The sequence below is a fragment of the Phoca vitulina genome, unplaced genomic scaffold (assembly GCF_004348235.1).
Source record: "Phoca vitulina isolate PV1807 unplaced genomic scaffold, GSC_HSeal_1.0 scaffold25, whole genome shotgun sequence".
Lineage (NCBI taxonomy): Eukaryota > Metazoa > Chordata > Mammalia > Carnivora > Phocidae > Phoca > Phoca vitulina.
In genome coordinates this window covers 1,124,805-1,142,749 of record NW_022589728.1, presented here as the reverse complement: position 1 = coordinate 1,142,749, position 17,945 = coordinate 1,124,805, and the positions used below count along the sequence as shown (strand labels likewise).

The window sequence follows — 17,945 nt, the reverse complement described above, 5'->3', positions numbered from 1 at the left end:
CTAAATTATTTTACATTTTAATTACTCTGTAGTTGAATGTAATTTACTTTATAATTTTATAAAGCCCAAGAGCATAAGTTTATACAACATTTGCATTAGTACAGTTTTATGCATTAAACAATGTTTTAACAATAATTCAAAACAATACTGAGTCCACAAGTACTATTTTTCTCCTTAAAGAAGTCCATACGTTACTCAAGATTAAGAAATCTAGGCATTTAGATATTTTACTTTTCTTGTGTACTCAATTATTTTCATTTGGGTATTGCAATTACTGAAGAAAAACCTATCACCCACTTTGAATTTGTCTATCACCCACTAAAATTATCTGGAGTTTTTAAAATTATAGCAATAGAATGATAATTTATGATAATAAGCTGGACATCTGACAATCATTACTTGGCCAATGTGGCTTGAAAAGGAGCAAAACAGTAATACATTACTTTGTCAGTTATCAACTGTGAAGAAAATCTATTTTTTCTCTATTAAAGACTGCTAAACTACAATTCATCCCACCCTTGTATAATAAAGCATTTACATTTACCTTGCTTGTTGACTGTAAAAGGAGTCGTCTTTGGACCCCCCAAAAATGACATTATCAAAACAAATTTTACTACATTTTAATATGAGGATATCCTGTTAAAATCTCACATTATATTTTAAATTTTCGAGGTTACTTTTTTATGTTTTTAAAAAAGCAATTATACTACATGAAGAATATACACTCAATTGTTAACAGTGCTTCTTTATAATCTTTGAAAAAATATTTTAATTTTTTTTAAAGATTTTTTTTTTTTTTATTTGACAGAGACAGAGAGCACAAGTAGGCAAAGCGGCAGGCAGAGGGAAAGGGAGAAGCAGGCTCTCTGCTGAGCAGGGAGCCCAATGTGGGGCTCGATCCCAGGACCCTGGAATCATGACCTGAGCTGAAGGCAGACGCTTAACCAACTGAGCCACCCAGGCGCCCCGAACAAAATATTTTTAAAAATTATCCAACTACTGCACTGAACAAACTAAAGTTTTTACTCTCAACTCAGTAATTTGCTTCTTTGCTGGCCACAGGTTTCTCATTACTACTGGATTCTTAGTGCCAACTATTAGTCTTCCTTTGGGGTAAAATATTAACTTCACTTTTGTATAATTTCTTGGCTGCAAAAACTTCCAGATAAACAGCTGTGCATTGTTGAACAAGGACAAGATAAAAGAATTCACACAAGCCTACATTTGGCAGCCAACGGATCACTGCACGAACCTTACGTGGTATTTGGTCAGTTACTCATTTTAGAATGATTGATTCCTGGAACCTTTCTAAGTTAAGAAAGTGAGATCTATCTGGCTTTGATCGTTGATTTCCTAATGAACTTGCCAAAAAACTCGTGGCTCGGTCTTACACACTACATGGGAAATGAGATGAAGCCTACCCTTAGAAACTTTTTTTGGTGAGAATATCCAACTAAGGATGTAAACACCATGGTAACCTCTTCATATCCACTGATTTTTTTTAAATCATGTACTCACTCCATGAGTTCCCCAAACTCCCTTATTCCACAAATTGATGGTTTTGACGTCATTTTTCTGTATCACCGAATACCTTCAAATTTTTCTCTTCAGAAAATGCATATGGTGTATCTTTTATTTTCAATGTTCCACTATACTTTTAAAATAACATTTTCAGTGTGAACTGTGGTAAGATTTCCATCCACTCAATATAACTTCTATAAGGCATATTAACTTTAGCATATAAGGTATTTTATTTCCATACATTTCCTGCTTTTTAGTAAACACAGTTCTGGGTGGGAATTAACTGCTAATGCTCATATAAATTCTGTAATACACTGTATCCATTCCATTCCTTTTTATAATGTTTCTATTTTATATACAAAATACATATACTTCCCAAAATTGTGAGAATTGGAATCTTTTTGTGAAAATAACCAAAAATCAATCAAGATGATACTGGAAAATTACATTGATACTTATCAGAAAAGTAAAATCAGTGCCTTTTAGATCCTTCCCAGCAATAAACAATACTATGATTCTACACATAGGTCTAAAAAATATACTTCTAAAATGAAATCAGGGGGAAAAAATTCCTTAAATACCTACCAAATCCCACTATTCATTATACTAGACTTTATCATTAGTACTTACATTCTTTAAACTGTACATAAGAACACAATCATGTGCTCATTAAAAGGGTTAACATAGTTTTGACCAAAGTCTGTTAATTCCATGATGCAGCACCTACCTGAACCGCCCAAAGCCATACACACCAAATCTATTAAGGATAAGGTACTAATATTTTCCAGCTGTGTCCTCTAAATTTTTAAAACAATATTACTTTCACATGTATTTATCAGTAAAAATATATACAGTGGGAAATATTTAAATCAATGAACTGGCATTAAGTAATCCAGACTAATAAACCATATGTGAGTAAAACTAATGTACTCTCCAAGCACTTACTCAAATTGAAGTGTGATAAATTCTTTTAAAAGGATAATTTGAAATTATAAATTTCCTCTGTATTACACCCAGAAGACTCAAATGCCACTATCCTTACAAATGTTTTATGTTCCAAATTCTGAAAAGTAACACTTAACCCATAACAAATGCCATCACTTTAAAAATATTAGAAAAAATATGTTAAAACCAGCAATTCTGAAAACTAGTAACTAAAACCATTAAAACATAACACTGACCTAATAGGACAAGAATTTCATTTTTGTAATCTTTATTAAATGTGTTGATCATCCCCTAGGATTGCAACTGGTAGCCTTTTAAACAAATTTTGAAGGCAATTTTACAGTTCATAATACCATACACTCCTATAACCTTAGCCACTTTAGAAAACAAAGGAAAAATTGCTTCAAAAATGCAGTCTTAGAAATGTTACTATAATTAAGAGCGGTTCTATATTAGCTCCTTCTATAATCAACCAGTGTGTTTCAGATTGCCATGTATATCTTGATTGTGACATGCAAAATGGATTCTGCTTTGGAAACTGTCTAATTGGCATGCAAAATTCTGCAGAGATCCACAATCCCAAAAACAAAACAGGGGAAATAAATATCCTCAGGCCAACTCAGACAACATATACTTGGGGAAAGAAACCCTTCACAATAGTGGATTTGGAAAAGGAAGAGGACAAGAGATCAAGGTACCCAGATTTTCAGTGCACCAATTTAACATTCAAATGGTTATTAGCTACACTGTATGACAAGACACGCTTCCAAAGTGGAAAAGTAGTTGCTAGACTGATTTAGACCAGTAATGGTCTTAAAATGAAGTCACTGTAATTCAAGTTAATCTTCAACCATTTAAAATTTTTAAGAATGTATTCCAATATAATTCATTTCAAACCTACTTTAATAAATTACACATGCACTAATTTATGGGTATATAATTTCTATGTATCATCTGAAAGCATTTTAAACATCTTTGATAATTAAAAATAGCCATGTAGAAATTAGTAAATTTAGACAAACTGTCACTAACTTTCATGTATTATTAACCAAAAAAAAGTAGCTCAGAGCTTTAACTGTGAATGACTTGATAATAACATGTCAGGCATCTTTGAGAAATTTGTCCTTGTTACCTTACTGCCTTTCTATTTTCTTCAGGGAATTCATAAGAAAAGAACATTTTTAACAAAGTAGTATACCCAGTGCTTTGAAATGAAAAACAGTGACTTAAAGCCTTGAGTCATTTTGGTAAAGGCAGACCATAAATGAGCTTTCAATTAAGAATTACTATTCGCCAAAGTGGAGGTTAAGTGAAACTGGATAAAATTAATTGCAATTAGTAAGTATTAGAAGCATTGGGGGAAGAAATGTCACAGAAAACTAAAGAAAAAAGAGGTTACAAAGAAAAAATGGAATGTGTATCTGGATAATTTGCAATTTATAATTCCGTAAGAACTGCTAGAATTCAAACATTTTTAAATAATAGTCTGGTAAACTAAAATTCAAAATATAATACCTGGGATTCCTCTTTCTCCAAAGAAGAAATTAAACTAATTAGGTAATTTGTTCTCTGAAATACTCTGCAAATTCCAATTCAGAAGAAGTATATAAGATAGGATAATAATAAAAGGTGTTTATAGATGAATAGCTACAATAATTCCAATTTTTGCTACCTCAGCAAGGTACTGTATATATACCACATCAATATAATAGAAATGGCACAGTTTCTGAGGACACGTTCCACATTTTATTTACATTTTAAGACTAACTTTAATCTCAAAATCACATATCCATACACCTATTTCCTTTTTGTTGATTTCACTTAAATGCATGGTTTGTCAAACAAAGACTGTAAACAAATATTTACCATGTCTGTTACATGTAACACACAGGAACGGCTTTTAACAGAAATTCATCGACCTCCCCCACAACATTTTTTTATTATAAATACAGGTATCAAAACAATCCTGAACATATTTTTGATACTACTAGTAGTCAGCACCCACACCGCTTCAAAAATTAACACAATTTGTGACAATATTCATTGTACCTGCTACTTTAGACAATTTCAACTGAAGCTCTTTCACTAAAGCAAGATGGATAAAGCATGCCATTTCTGTTTTTCCTTCTTGAGATTTTTTTTTACTTTTCAGAAACACATATGCTTCCACAGCATCTGACTCTTCTCTCCATGCTTTCATCTTGTAAACCTGAATTCTATTTTGAGTACTCCAGGTTTATGCTTAAATGACAGTGCCTTAACAAGAGAAAAAAAATTGTGCTGCATTTTTCCTCCTGTAACCTGAAAACATAATGGTGTACATATATTAAATATATTCTTACAAATGTCCAGGTCATGTTTACCAGCTGGAATTCTTGTACTTAATGTGTGGGTATTCTGCATTGTGATATTTAATCAAGACATTAACATGAGTAGAAGGTTGTTGATTTAAGACAAGTTTGAGAGCCACTAAAATTAATTGTTGTATGTTTGTCCTTCTGGTGGCTGTGGAAGCTTCATATTTTCTTTGGACATCATTAGACGTCTTAGCTCTTGAAGTACAACTTTAATGCTATATGAATTTTGCCATTTTGCTAACACTGGTATGCTCCGTGCATCCACCTGAAATGGGGGGAAAAGAGCAAAATTAACTACAAAGTTTAAAGTACTATGGCACCAATTTATTAAACAAACTTTAATGAGAAGAAGTGCTTTTAAAATTCATAGCCTGGCTCTATTTTCACAAAAGAGAACATTATGAAACTACAGGTTCATATCATACTTAGGAAAAATAGTTACTTCTGTAACAGGTATTTCCTAAAAATGTATGTCTTTTGTGTGTATGTGCTTTTCTTTATCTTACAATAAACATGTAGTGAACTTTGGAGATCAGAAATAAACAAATGTTAAATAACTACACTGTAAACATATTTAACAATTGCTTCTTGATGAGATAAGGTCTGAAGGTTCCTCTCCATTTCCAATGCCACTACCCAGAATCTGGGCAATTATCTTCACTGGGATTTAGGAAAAAGCTGTGAACTTGATCTCTGCTTTTGGATTTTTCTTTCCAGTGTCTTCTCTGCACTATACTAAAATAACCTTCCACTGAAGAAGATGGACAGAATGGGACTGCAGCTCCTTCAAAGCCTTATTCCCAGATAACTGACATCACTTGACCTGTCTGGCAGTTCCCTGGAAAACCCAACTCACAGGGTTTTTCTTTATCTGACCTCAAAATTCACCCATTGAGTACTGCCTACTACTCCTCCCAACCACATCCACACCTACCCCAGGAATTTGTCAAAAATAATCAGCGTCAATTGCTTTAATATCTCTGCTGCCTGGGGAGACAATACAAACAGGAAGGTGATCAAAATATTTCAGAGGAAAAACTGGGAAATAAGATGCCCATAGGGGCTTTGAAAAATTCCAACATATCCCTGGGAATCTAGAAGACTACACATGTACAGGGCTGTGCACAGGCTCACAGAAGACTTGATAAACTCCCACCTGTGGCTGACCTTGAGTAACACATAAAAAAGATTATAACCAAGTGGGATTTATCCCAGAAATGCAAGTTTGGCTCAGGATTTTAAAAATTAGTCAATTAATAAACCATATTAATAGAGAACAAAAACCATAATTATTTCAACAAACACAAAAAGACATTTGATAAAAATCCAACAACTTTTCATGATAAAAAACACTTAACAAACCAGGAATAGTACTTCCTCAGCCTGAAAAAGGGCATCTATAAAAACCTACAGCTAACATCATACTTAGTATCACTGCTACTCAACATGGTTCTGGAGGTTCCAGCCAGGCAATCAAACAAGAAAATGAAATAAGAGGCAATCAGACTAAAAAGAATGAATAGATCAATCTCCATTTGCAGATGACATGATCTAGTATATAGAAAATCCTAAGGTATCCATTAAAGAAACTAGCAGAGCTAATAAATAAATAAAGCTGCAGGATACAGAATCAATTTATAAAAACCATGTCTATATACTTGTAATAAACAATCTGAAAATAAAATTAAGAAAACAATGCCATTTACAACTGGATAAGAATAAAATGCATAGGTATAAGTGTAGGACTGATATAAGGAAAACTATAAAATACTGTTCAAAACTTAGACCTAAATAAATGAAAAGACATCCCCTATACATGGATCGGAAGACCTAATATTGCTAGGATGACAATACTCCCTTAATGGGCACGGGGTTTCCTCTGAGAAGTTCTAAAATTAGATTGTGGTAATGGGTCCACTACCCTGTGAATACTAAAAAAATACTGAATTACATGCACTTTGAATGAATTCTATGGTATGCAAATTATATCACAATAAACTGCTTAAAATAGAAGAGAAAGATAATTTTTAAATAATTCTCTTACAAGTAACTGAAACAGTAAGAAGAGTATTATAATGTTAAGATATACTTAAAGTGCTTATCCTAATGCTTTAACTTATGGAGTAGCAAGCCCCTTAGCCTATTTTAAGTACACTCCATTAGTGAACAACAGTTTACAAGTGGAGAAAATACCAAGTTCTTTCCAAAGCAGAAACAAACACTTCCAGCTGTAAAGTTACATGATAGTTAAATAAACATAAGTGATTGCAAATCCTGTGAAATACTAACAGAGTACACAAAAAAATTGGGGGAAAAAAAGATGGAGAGAGGAGAGAAAAAAAGAGCATGGGAAAATAAATATCATGTCAGAACAACTCTGCATCTTATCATTCTATAATATACAATAAACTCCAAAACTTGAGACCTCACAGCATAAATAACTATGATTTACGTTTTACAGTGCTAACCACCCACAAGGAATAATTCTGCCTTGCTGTATTAAATAAATATAAACCAAAATTACTAAAGCAACACCCATAATTCATCAGGTACTTAAATAACCTCAAAATATATAAAATTATCCTGGCACATCACCAATGGTCAATGTGAGATTATGGCTATTTATTTACTAGTTACGAAAGTAATACTTTAAATTCTTAAATATCAATCAAAAGAAAAACTGATGTCCAGTGTATTCACCCTACCTCTAACCCTCTACACACTCATCTACACTCTAATAATTAAAATCAGTATTTCCTTTTCCTGTTTTCAAATCCCCATTCCAGATTGACAATATGAAGTGTTGGTGAGAATGTACGATCACAGGGTACTGTTATACACAGCTAGCAGGACAGATGTGGATAAAGCCCTGTAGAGAGTAAGCTGGCAATATTCAATCAAGTCAAAGGCAAGCCCCACACCTCAGCAGACATTCCACTTCTAGGTGTATGCCCTGGAGCAATGCTACTCAAAGTATGTTCCATGGAATGATGCCAGGCCTTGAACTAATTTTTTGCTGATGCACCACAAGATAAACACAGAAATTGAGAGTATTTCAAGAGTTCTATGATAATTTGACAGAGAAATTTTTATTTAAAAAATCTGAATTTGTATTTTATCTTCTTTATTTCATTTTCTTGGTAATTTTTATTGTATTTTACAAAAGTACTGATCTGTAACATACTGGAACCAACAAACCAACCAACCAATACCCAAGTCTTGAGAACCACTGCCCTAGGATAAAAGAATACATGTATAAGAATGTCCACAGTAGCAATCTTTTCAGTGAAAATTGAAAACAGGGGTGCCTGGGTGGCTCAGTCATTAAGCATCTGCCTTTAGCTCAGGTCATGATCCCAGGGTCCTGGGATCGAGCCCCGCATCGAGCTCCCTGCTGGGCGGGAAGACTGCTTCTCCCTCTCCCATTCCCCCTGCTTGTGTTTCCTCTCTCCCTGTGTCTCTGTCAAATAAATAAATAAAATCTTTAAAAAAAAAAAAAAAGTTGAAAACAGCCTAAATGCCCAGAAAGTGAAAAACAGATGAAGCAATAAAAAGGAACAATCTAATTTAAATGACTCAACATGGATTAAGCTCAAAAATCACTGACAAAAGCAATACAATACACAAGTACACACACACATGCATAGTAAAAGCACAACAATCATGCTCAGAAATGATAAGCACCAAATTCAAGATGAGACTACGTCTCTGAGGAAAGTGGAAGGGGAAACTGGGGAAAGATACACAGAGCTAACAACTATTTAAAATATAGTCTTTAAAAAAAAAAAAATACTAATAAGGGCTATTACAAACAAGACCAACATTCTAAAATTTGACAAGGGAAATGGAAGATGTTGGTTGTATCATCTTCTAAAACTTGTCTACATGTTAAAAATATTTCTTTTAAAAACACCAAAAATGAGGGCGCCTGGATGGCTCAGTCGGTTAAGTGTCTGCCTTCAGCTCAGGTCATGATCCTGGGTTCCTGGGATCAAGCCCCGAATCTGGCTCCCTGCTCAGCAAGGAGTCTGCTTCTCCCTCTCCCTCTGCTCCTCCCCCCTGCTTGTGTGCTCATTCTCTCTCCTCTCTCAAATGAATAATCTTTTAAAAAAAAAAAAAAAGACACCAAAAATGAAAAAAAAGAGAAAAGTGGTAATGAACTTATAGTAACTGCTACAAAGAAAAAGATTATCAGAGTAAAAAAAGAAACAGAATTCAGACTGGAGAATCAGGAAGGACTCCTCTGAGAAAGTGACGTTTACACTAAGAAATGAAGCACCTGTAAGGATTAGCCAGAGTGGAAGAGATGTCCAGACTGAAGAACAGACAGTGCAACAGTCCTAAGGCAAAATGAAAGGTGTGTGGGGCAATGTGTACCCTGTGAGTCCCAATGAGCCATAGCAAAAAGCATGCACAATGAGGCTGAAGTCGTTAAAGGATATTAAAGCACAGAAGTGACATGACACAATTTCTATTTTAGAAAGATCCTCTGGCTCCTTGCTCTGCAAAGACTGGAGGAGGTAAAAAAGCAAATTCAGAGATAGTGTTGCAAGACAAGAGATGATGGTCAACATTCATTCAGTGGCAATGTAAAGAGAAAAGTAAGACCTGACTCAAGTTACATTTTCAACAAAGACTGACAGGACTGATGGTAGATGGGCAAGGGAAGAAAAGCAGAGAGAGAGACAAAATGTCAAAAAGTAGATAAGACACCCATGAGATCAGATAAACTTGTTAGAGGTGTGCCTGAACTTTAATCCTGAATTTCCTAGTTCCCACAACAATGCAGAACCCACCATTAATTAATTTAGAGAGTCTATAATATGAAAACAAACCAGCAGTTGAGAAGAACAGCTCCTCCTGGTAGAGAAATTTAACAAAAATATCTTCCTCATAAAGGCAATGCTGTATGTCACAAAAGAAATTCCCTAAACAATATTCTTTCTGTAAATTCAAAATGTTTTATAATACTGCTTCTATAACATCTCTTAACATTACCTGACATAGAAATAATTATTTCTAGAATAACCACTGAAAGAACAGAAACAGAATTCAAAAAGTTGAGAACAACCATTTCAAAAGTAGACAAGAAACAGAAACACATGGAAAAACAGAAACCACAAAATAAGGTAATTTATTAAACCTAAACGTATTAATATATTGTATATTAAAAGGACTAAATATTCCCAGTAAATTACAAAGATTGACAGACTGACAGGAAGGACTCTCAGAACCCAGCTTTTAGTTGGCGTGCACCAGGTAGAGAGGTTTGGAAGTGACCCAGCAGGTCCGGAGCTGAGATTTCCAATGACCTGTTCACCTTCTTCCTGTTAGGGTCATGCTTTCATCCAGTGCACCCAGCAGCGAGGCACCAGCCATTCTGGGGCCTAGCTGTGTGCTTGCATATTTGACTGAGGTTGGGGGCTAGAGGGATAACTCTATGTCCAAGGCTCGACTTGTAGCCAGAGGGAATTACAAATGTGGAATAGATGAAATATGGAATATGCTCTATCGTGTTGGAATAGAATTAAAGGTACTAGCATAAACTCATGGTTTTTTTTGTTTTTGTTTTTCATTTATTTGCCAGAGAGAGCGAGTGAGCAAGAACGAGCAGGGGGGAGGAGGCAGAGGGAGAGGGAGAAGCAGGCTCCCCGCTGAGCAAGGAGCCCAATGTGAAACTCAATCCCAGAACCCTGAGATCATGCCCTGAGCCGAAGGCAGATGCTTAACTGACTGAGCCACCCAGGTGCCCCATAAACTCATGGTTTTTAATAGATGATATATTAAGGTAGGTATATAGGTAGATAAACAGGAAGAAAAGGAGGAGGAAGGATAGGTAGACACATGTGATACACTGGGTAAAATTTTAAAAAAAGTAAGAGCATAAAAGAAAATCTTTAAGATGTTAATTACCATTGGTGAGGAAAAGGAACACAGGGATGGGATGAGGAGGAACACACAGGAAGTTAAGGATACTGATAACACTCTATTTCCTAAGATGGATGACGTTCATTTTATTATTATGTTGTTGTAACACCTCCTAACATGTATTTTGCATGTCAGTGTGCCCTCAACATGGCATCTTAAGAGTCTGGATTTAAAAGTCTTAACATTAGGGACACCTGGGTGGCTCAGTCGGTTAAGCGTCTGCCTTCGGCTCAGGTCATGATGGAGTTGTGCATCGGGCTCCCTGCTCAGCCGGGAGTCTGCTTCTCCCTCTCCCTTGCCCCTCCCTCTGCTTATGCTCACTTGCTCTCTCTCTCTCTCTAATAAATAAAATCTTAAAAAAAAAAAAAAAAGTCTTAACATGAACCTTAACAAACTACTCATACTGAAATTCAGCCTTTCCACTAACTTCCCTGTGTGAATCTGGTAGAACATGTCATTTTGGTTTATTTGCTTTCAACAGACAAGTGCTTAACCTGTTTGTTCTAATACAGACATACTTGTTCCTCAAAGAAAAGCCTCCTCTTTAAGAATATTCATCCTCTTAATTTCACCAAATGTACCTTAACCTAAAGAAAAATAACATTCAAAAGGAAATAATGGTCATCTTTTCACCAAAAAGGATTCAACTAAAATATGACTACTGAAGCAATTAATAAAACCCTAAGAAAACTGCTGTCATCACATCTATCTAGGCTGGTACATAAAGGTTTTTTAAGGACAGGTTGATTTATAAGAGAAAAACAACATTAAGACTAACTTCTTTTAGACTTCCAGCTCAACAAAGGTCCTTTTTAAATTCTGTTTCTCCTGACTACATATTATTCATTATATAAGAATAAAATGACTATTTTAACTTACCATTCCACTGGAATTATTAATTCCATTCATATTAATTTTGGTTACAAATCTAACTGATGGAGGAGCTTCTGGGTATTTAGGTCCACATTCTACTTTCAGGCTATATATTCTGTTTTCATAATTTGTCTGAAAGGCAAAAAATAATAATAGTAATAATAATAATAATTACATTCAAGTGCTAATAAAGAGCAAAAGTACAATATGAACATATTTGATATTACTTTATGATCAAGAATTTGCTTTTCTACATTCAAATTTATTTGACTTATATGGTCAGAAAAAAATGGAGCAAGCATACTTAAAAGTCAAGATTTTATAATATTAAAATAATTCTACAAAGTAATATCGAGACAATCAGAACTTGCTTTTTGTGGTACAAACAATGCCTATAACAAAATTAAAAGTAAAAAACAAACAAAACAAATTCAGATTTTATTAAAAAGTTTATATTGTGGGGGACGGACTACTTGACTTGTATCAAACATATGTAAAGGTTCCCATTTGTCCAGAACAATTCTATCTATTCTACTGTCCCAGTATTAATTATTAACAACACTTCTTCACTCTCAAAAGGGTCTGGCTGGACAATGAATTACACGGTTATACAGCAATCAAAAACTTATAGCTAAAGGGAAACCAGCATATTATACCACCTTACAGCAATAAAACAATTATTTCATGCCTATTATATTTATATTACTTCATTACCCTTGTGATTCATTAAATTCCATTTTCAGAGCTACAACAGCAAGCTTTATGTCTCCATATCGTTTTAAAATAGGTTCTTAATTAAGAAGTTGAACATCACCACATTATAAAACAACTATTTTAAAGCTCCCAAACTAAAATACTTCCAAATTATTTAGGCTTATTTTCATGCTATAATTAACTCTTTACCCTATGGCTCTTGCTCACTTGGCTAACTTATTAATGTAGAATTAATAATAGCAAAGAAAAAAATAAATGAAAGTGACAAATTTAATACCTGTTGGTTATTGCATAAACCTGGAAAAACAAATTAGCTAACCAGCTACAGATTTCACTTACCCAAACTGATCCACAGCTTCCTTTCCCTTAAGAGCTATTCCCAAGTGGAGGTCAGATCTGGGATATTAAACTACTGTAATTTAAAGTGTATGCAACAATCTTGTACATATGATTATTAAATATTTTGACACTTTAAAAAGAAACACCTGTATAAAAGTCATCCCAGTTTAACAGCACAAATCGATTAAACAACACGCCCAGCACTTTGGATATGTATAGACAGGACTAAAATCAGGGAGATCTCAAGGAAATAATCCAGTCTGTGGTTCTCCAATCTGGATACACATTAGCCTCTCTATAAAACTTGCATTAAAAAAAATAATAGCCCCCAAGAAATTCTACAATGTTGGAAATACTCACTGTATGTAGAAACAACCAGAACTCTCACACTTTGCCGGGAAAAGAGAATGGTATAACCATTTTGCAAACAATTTGGCATTTTCTTATAGAGAGAAATAAGTGTCCACCTACCCTATGATGTAGCAATTCCAATCCTAGGCATTTTATCCCCCCAAAAATGGAAACAAACATGTTCACAAAAGACTTTTAAAAGAATGCTCATAGCAGCTTTATTTCTAATAACCACAAAGTAGATAAAATCCAAATACCATGAACACATTGTGGTATATATCCATACAGTAAAATACTACAGAGTAATAAAAAGAAAGACACTCCTACCATATGGAACAAGGCTGAATCTGTAAGATACTGTGCAGAGTCAAAAGCAGCAGACCAGTAAATACAAACACTGCATGATTCCACTTATACCAAGTTCTACAACCTGCAAAACTGCTCCAAGGTGCAGGAAGTAGTGCCTGGGGTGGAGGTGGGAAGAGGCACAGGTGACTGAAATGTTCTATATCTAGAGTATAGGCAACAAGGTATATTTGTGGAAACTCATGGTAAGATTTGTACATTTCATTATACATAAGTTAAAAAACTCTAAGCTAGCCTTTTGATCTAATTCAATGCTTAGAGTAATCATCATCTAAACTTTGGACACCTTGGACTAATTTTATAACCTCTAAATTTTATTTATTTTTTAATTTATTTTACTTATTTATTTGACAGAGAGAGAGACAGCGAGAGAGGGAACACAAGCGGGGGAAGTGGGAGAGGGAGAAGCAGGCTTCCCGCCGAGCAGGGAGCCCGATGCGGGGCTCGATCCCAGGATTCCGGGATCATGACCTGAGCCCAAGGCAGACACTTAACCGACTGAGCCCACCCAGGCGTCCCTATAACCTCTAAATTTTAAAAAACAGCCACATCTTTCTGTTATCTAATAAAATAGTAAAATAAAAAAGTAAAAAAGGCACTAATATTTACTAAATATATACTAGTCAGGCACCTTCCTACTGTCTAATTAAGTCATTTAATTCTCCATATTTCTTTAAGATTTTATTTGAGAGAGAGAGAAAGAGAGCACTTGCACATGCGTAAGCAAGGGGATGGGTAAAGGGAGAGAGAGAATCTCAAGAAGACTTCATGCTGAGCCCGACACAGGGGTCAATCCCACAACCCTGAGATCATGACCTGAGCTGAAATCAGGAGTCAGACGCTTAACCGACTAAGCCACCCAGGCGCCCCTCCATATATATATATACATATATATAAAGATGGATATAGTATCTTCATTTACACATAAGGAAACTTGGAAAAGTTACTAAACCTCTAATGCTAAAAAGTATTGCTTCAGAAAATTTAAAACACAAACATATATGGAAAAACAAAATTGCTAATCATATAAATCCAACAAATACTGGAATAACATAAAGAAACAGGGATCTTAATAATGCATAAAACAATTTAAAAACCATTAACCAAGTAACAGTATGGTAAGGTAAAAATTTTCCCATTATCCGGGTTAGATGTAGATACCTAAAGCTGAGGACAAACTGCTCTAAACATGGTACCTTCTAAAGAGAAAACAACTAAGGTGAGACAGCAACCCCTGCAGGTTTTATTAAAAGGCAACTGAGGGCGCCTGGGTGGCTCAGGTCATGATCCCAGGGTCCTGGGATCGAGCCCTGCATCGGGCTCCCTGCTCAGCGGGAAGCTTGCTTCTCCCTCTCCCATTCCCCTTGCTTGTGTTCCCTCTCTCGCTATGTCTCTCTCTGTCAAATAAATAAATAAAATCTTTAAAAAAAAAAAAATTCAAAAGGCAACTGAATGAGTGCACAGGCATTCACTCCACTGGGTCCCACATGCCTCAGTGAGGAAGGTTAAGTAGAAAGCGGGTGATGCAAGGGAGAAATCACTGGCTGGCTGGAAAGATGCTGTGCCTTTTTAAGGTGCTCCCCTCTTGCCTCTTCCTGGCACCCAAAGGAAGTGAGAAGAAGCTCCAAGACCCCCACCCCCAGAAAGGGGGAAGGCCCAATGAACAGAAGCCCAGCATGGCCACTGGCGGCACTGTGTCTACATGCCCTTTTCAAGCAAGCCAGACCCACTCCTCCCCAAGCTAGAGCAGCCTTCACTATGCACTGGGCATAGCCTGGACACAGGAGCTTCCTGCAGTTCAGTGACACCAGGAAAGGCAGCTAATCTGGGGAGCCCTGCTGGTGACCCCAACGGTGTGAGATCAAGTGGGAGCTGCTCTTCCATATTTGGGAACTATGCTATGAGACAGCCCACAGAACCACTAAGGAACTCACACACAAGCTTCAAAACATTCCTAACATTTGAAGTCCATTGGAGGTAGTGTCTGGAGAAAAACGAAATCTAAATAATTTCAAATTTATATTCTACCAAGTTCAGACTGTCAAATCTTCAAACTATTCATTAAGAGTGTTCATAAATCACTTTTTTTAACCAAACATGGTAATAACGTTCATAGGCAGTGAAAATCAAGATTTTCATTACAAATACCAAGTTATAAAATACATCAATATTACATTTCCTTCCTCAACTATCTTATAGAAAAATCAAAGCAGTGGAAGGAAGTGGGAGTTTGTTAGGTTAGTAGTGTGCTCAAATCTTGCAAAGGAATACCAGAAAATATAAAACATACATTAATTCACTCTCTAAAGTTAACATTGCTGATTACTTGGATCCATTTTTCTTTTGTAATAATCAAGAGGAAATCTAAACTATACCCAACAGCAAAACAGTTGAAATGCTCTCATCATAAGGTAGCCAATAGTATACAAAACTGAAGACTAAAAAAAAAACCTTCAAATTCGTGTTCTTTCCATTAAGTCAAAAACATTACACAATATATATTTCAAAGGCTCACTGCCAAGAGTGCAGTAAATGGGACCTTTGAGTAAGGAATGCAATGTAGAAAAATACTTCCCAGTCTGGAAAAGATTCTGAGTACAAATAAAACTTCATAAACTTGAGAAAGACCTAAGAATAAAACACAACCGGATCTGTTGCCAACAATGCTAGAAACTATGCAAAAATCACAGACTTTTCTATATACTTTATTAATGAAGAAATTGAGGCCTATAGCATTTACAAGGCAAGTCAAATGTCAAAAGGGCAAATAGCAGTGTGCACTCAAAACAAACCAATTTAGAAACCCTTGGTTACACACATAGCAGATTAGTAACATGTTATGTCAAAATATACTGTTTGCTCTTCCCAAATACCCCTCCATTTCCTCACCTTTTCTCCTCTCTATCTGGAATGTTCTCCATCCCCATCACCACCTTCTGAAATCCTACCAGTCAGTCCTTTAAGGCTCATTCCAAAGGCAACTTCCTCCACTGTTCAGCCTTCCTCAATTATTCCAGCTAGAAGAAACATATTCTAAAGTCCCGTAGTGAACTTTCTCTGCCATATTTAAAGTCTGTCATTTGTACTTATTTTTTCCTCTACTAAACTGCTAACACCTTGACGGCAACGACCATATCAATCTTTTCCCCCCAGTCCTCCATAAAATCAAGCATTATATCTTACACACAGGAAGCATCAATAAAAGTATACAAAATGAATTAAAAGGGAGGAATTGTTTCAGTTAGAAGTGATAATTATTTTAATATCAATACTATAAAAATGCTTATTCTAAAATGACAATAAATAATAAAAAATATATAATTTATAGCACTGACCCTTGGTGGCCCAATAATCATGCCTGTCCACCTTGTAAGTGTCATATCTTCATCATCTTCAAGGCCCCAGCTAACCGTACCATCGCCTACTCCTTTTTGTCCTTCTTCAAGTTCTTCCAACAAGCGAAAATTACGAGGAACTTTAACTCCTATACAAAAGAATGTCATGTAAATGTAAAAAGCCCGTAATTACAAGAGCTGCATATATTCAAATTCAGCTTTTTCCAAATTAACTTCTATAAATTATTTCCCCAAAAAGGCAAAATTCCCTTTAAGCATTCTGCTCAGAAAATGCTCAATCTAAAAACTGCTCAAAATGCAAACACTAAAGAAAACACTGTACCAAATATTTACTGCAATATAGAACATGTATATAAATTCCTAATTAATCAATGTTATCCTGATATAAATCAATCATAAAGAAATCATTATAAAATGAGTATTTTCCATAATTGAGATTTCTGTTGCAAGCCTAGAACAATGCATCAAATAAATGGGCAAAGACCAGAAAGTTCATAAAAGCTCAAATTTATTAACAAACACTCTCTAATGCTTTTTAAAGAATAGAATTATGTTCCATCTTAAAAAAAAAGCCCTAGAGGGTATTATTTTTTTCTAGAATGCTGAAGCAGCCCCATCCACAGTCCCCAGTCAGTCTCCTTTCCTTTTCTCCCCCCAAACCAGTAGGGTCTTACCTCTTCCATGTCAGAACAGCGCTTAATCATCACTTGGAGAGTTCCTCCATTTAAGAACAACTCTCCTCATGGATGTAACAGTTTCCTAAGACCCGCCCTTCAACTCTGGGCCCAACCTAGCACAACTGTTGATCCATTAGCCCTTCTCATACCTGTCCTTCTTTAGACCTCATTACCCCTACTTTATATCTAAAATCTTTTTTTTTTAAGATTTTATTTATTTATTTGACAGAGAGAGACACAGCGAGAGAGGGAACACAAGCAGAGGGAGTGGGGGAGGGAGAAGCAGTCTTCCCCCAGAGCAGGGAGCCGGATGCGGGACTCGATCCCAGAACTCTGGGATCATGACCTGAGCCAAAGGCAGACGCTTAATGACTGAGCCACCCAGGCGCCCCTATATCTAAAAGCTTAACACAGACATCTTCCCCTCTGCCTAGAATCTCCTAGCATTTCACAGTTTTCACTCTTTCATTCTCAATAAACCTGGTCTTTGCCACCACTGTGACCTCCAACCCCTAGAA

At 35.6% G+C, this 17,945-nt stretch overlaps 1 protein-coding gene across 1 annotated transcript in view; it reads right to left on the bottom strand.

Moving 5' to 3' along the window:
* Positions 1-2,717: 2,717 nt before the first annotated feature.
* The window catches only part of UBE2V2 (ubiquitin conjugating enzyme E2 V2), a 40,696-nt gene continuing 25,468 nt past the window's right edge, over positions 2,718-17,945 (bottom strand). Inside the window, exons 2-4 of the mRNA XM_032421674.1 lie at positions 16,730-16,878; positions 11,631-11,756; positions 2,718-5,088 (exon numbers count right to left, since the gene is read on the bottom strand). Coding sequence (XP_032277565.1) covers positions 4,942-5,088; positions 11,631-11,756; positions 16,730-16,878 — 422 coding nt within the window. The 3' untranslated portion in view covers positions 2,718-4,941. The remainder of the gene's footprint in view (positions 5,089-11,630; positions 11,757-16,729; positions 16,879-17,945) is intronic.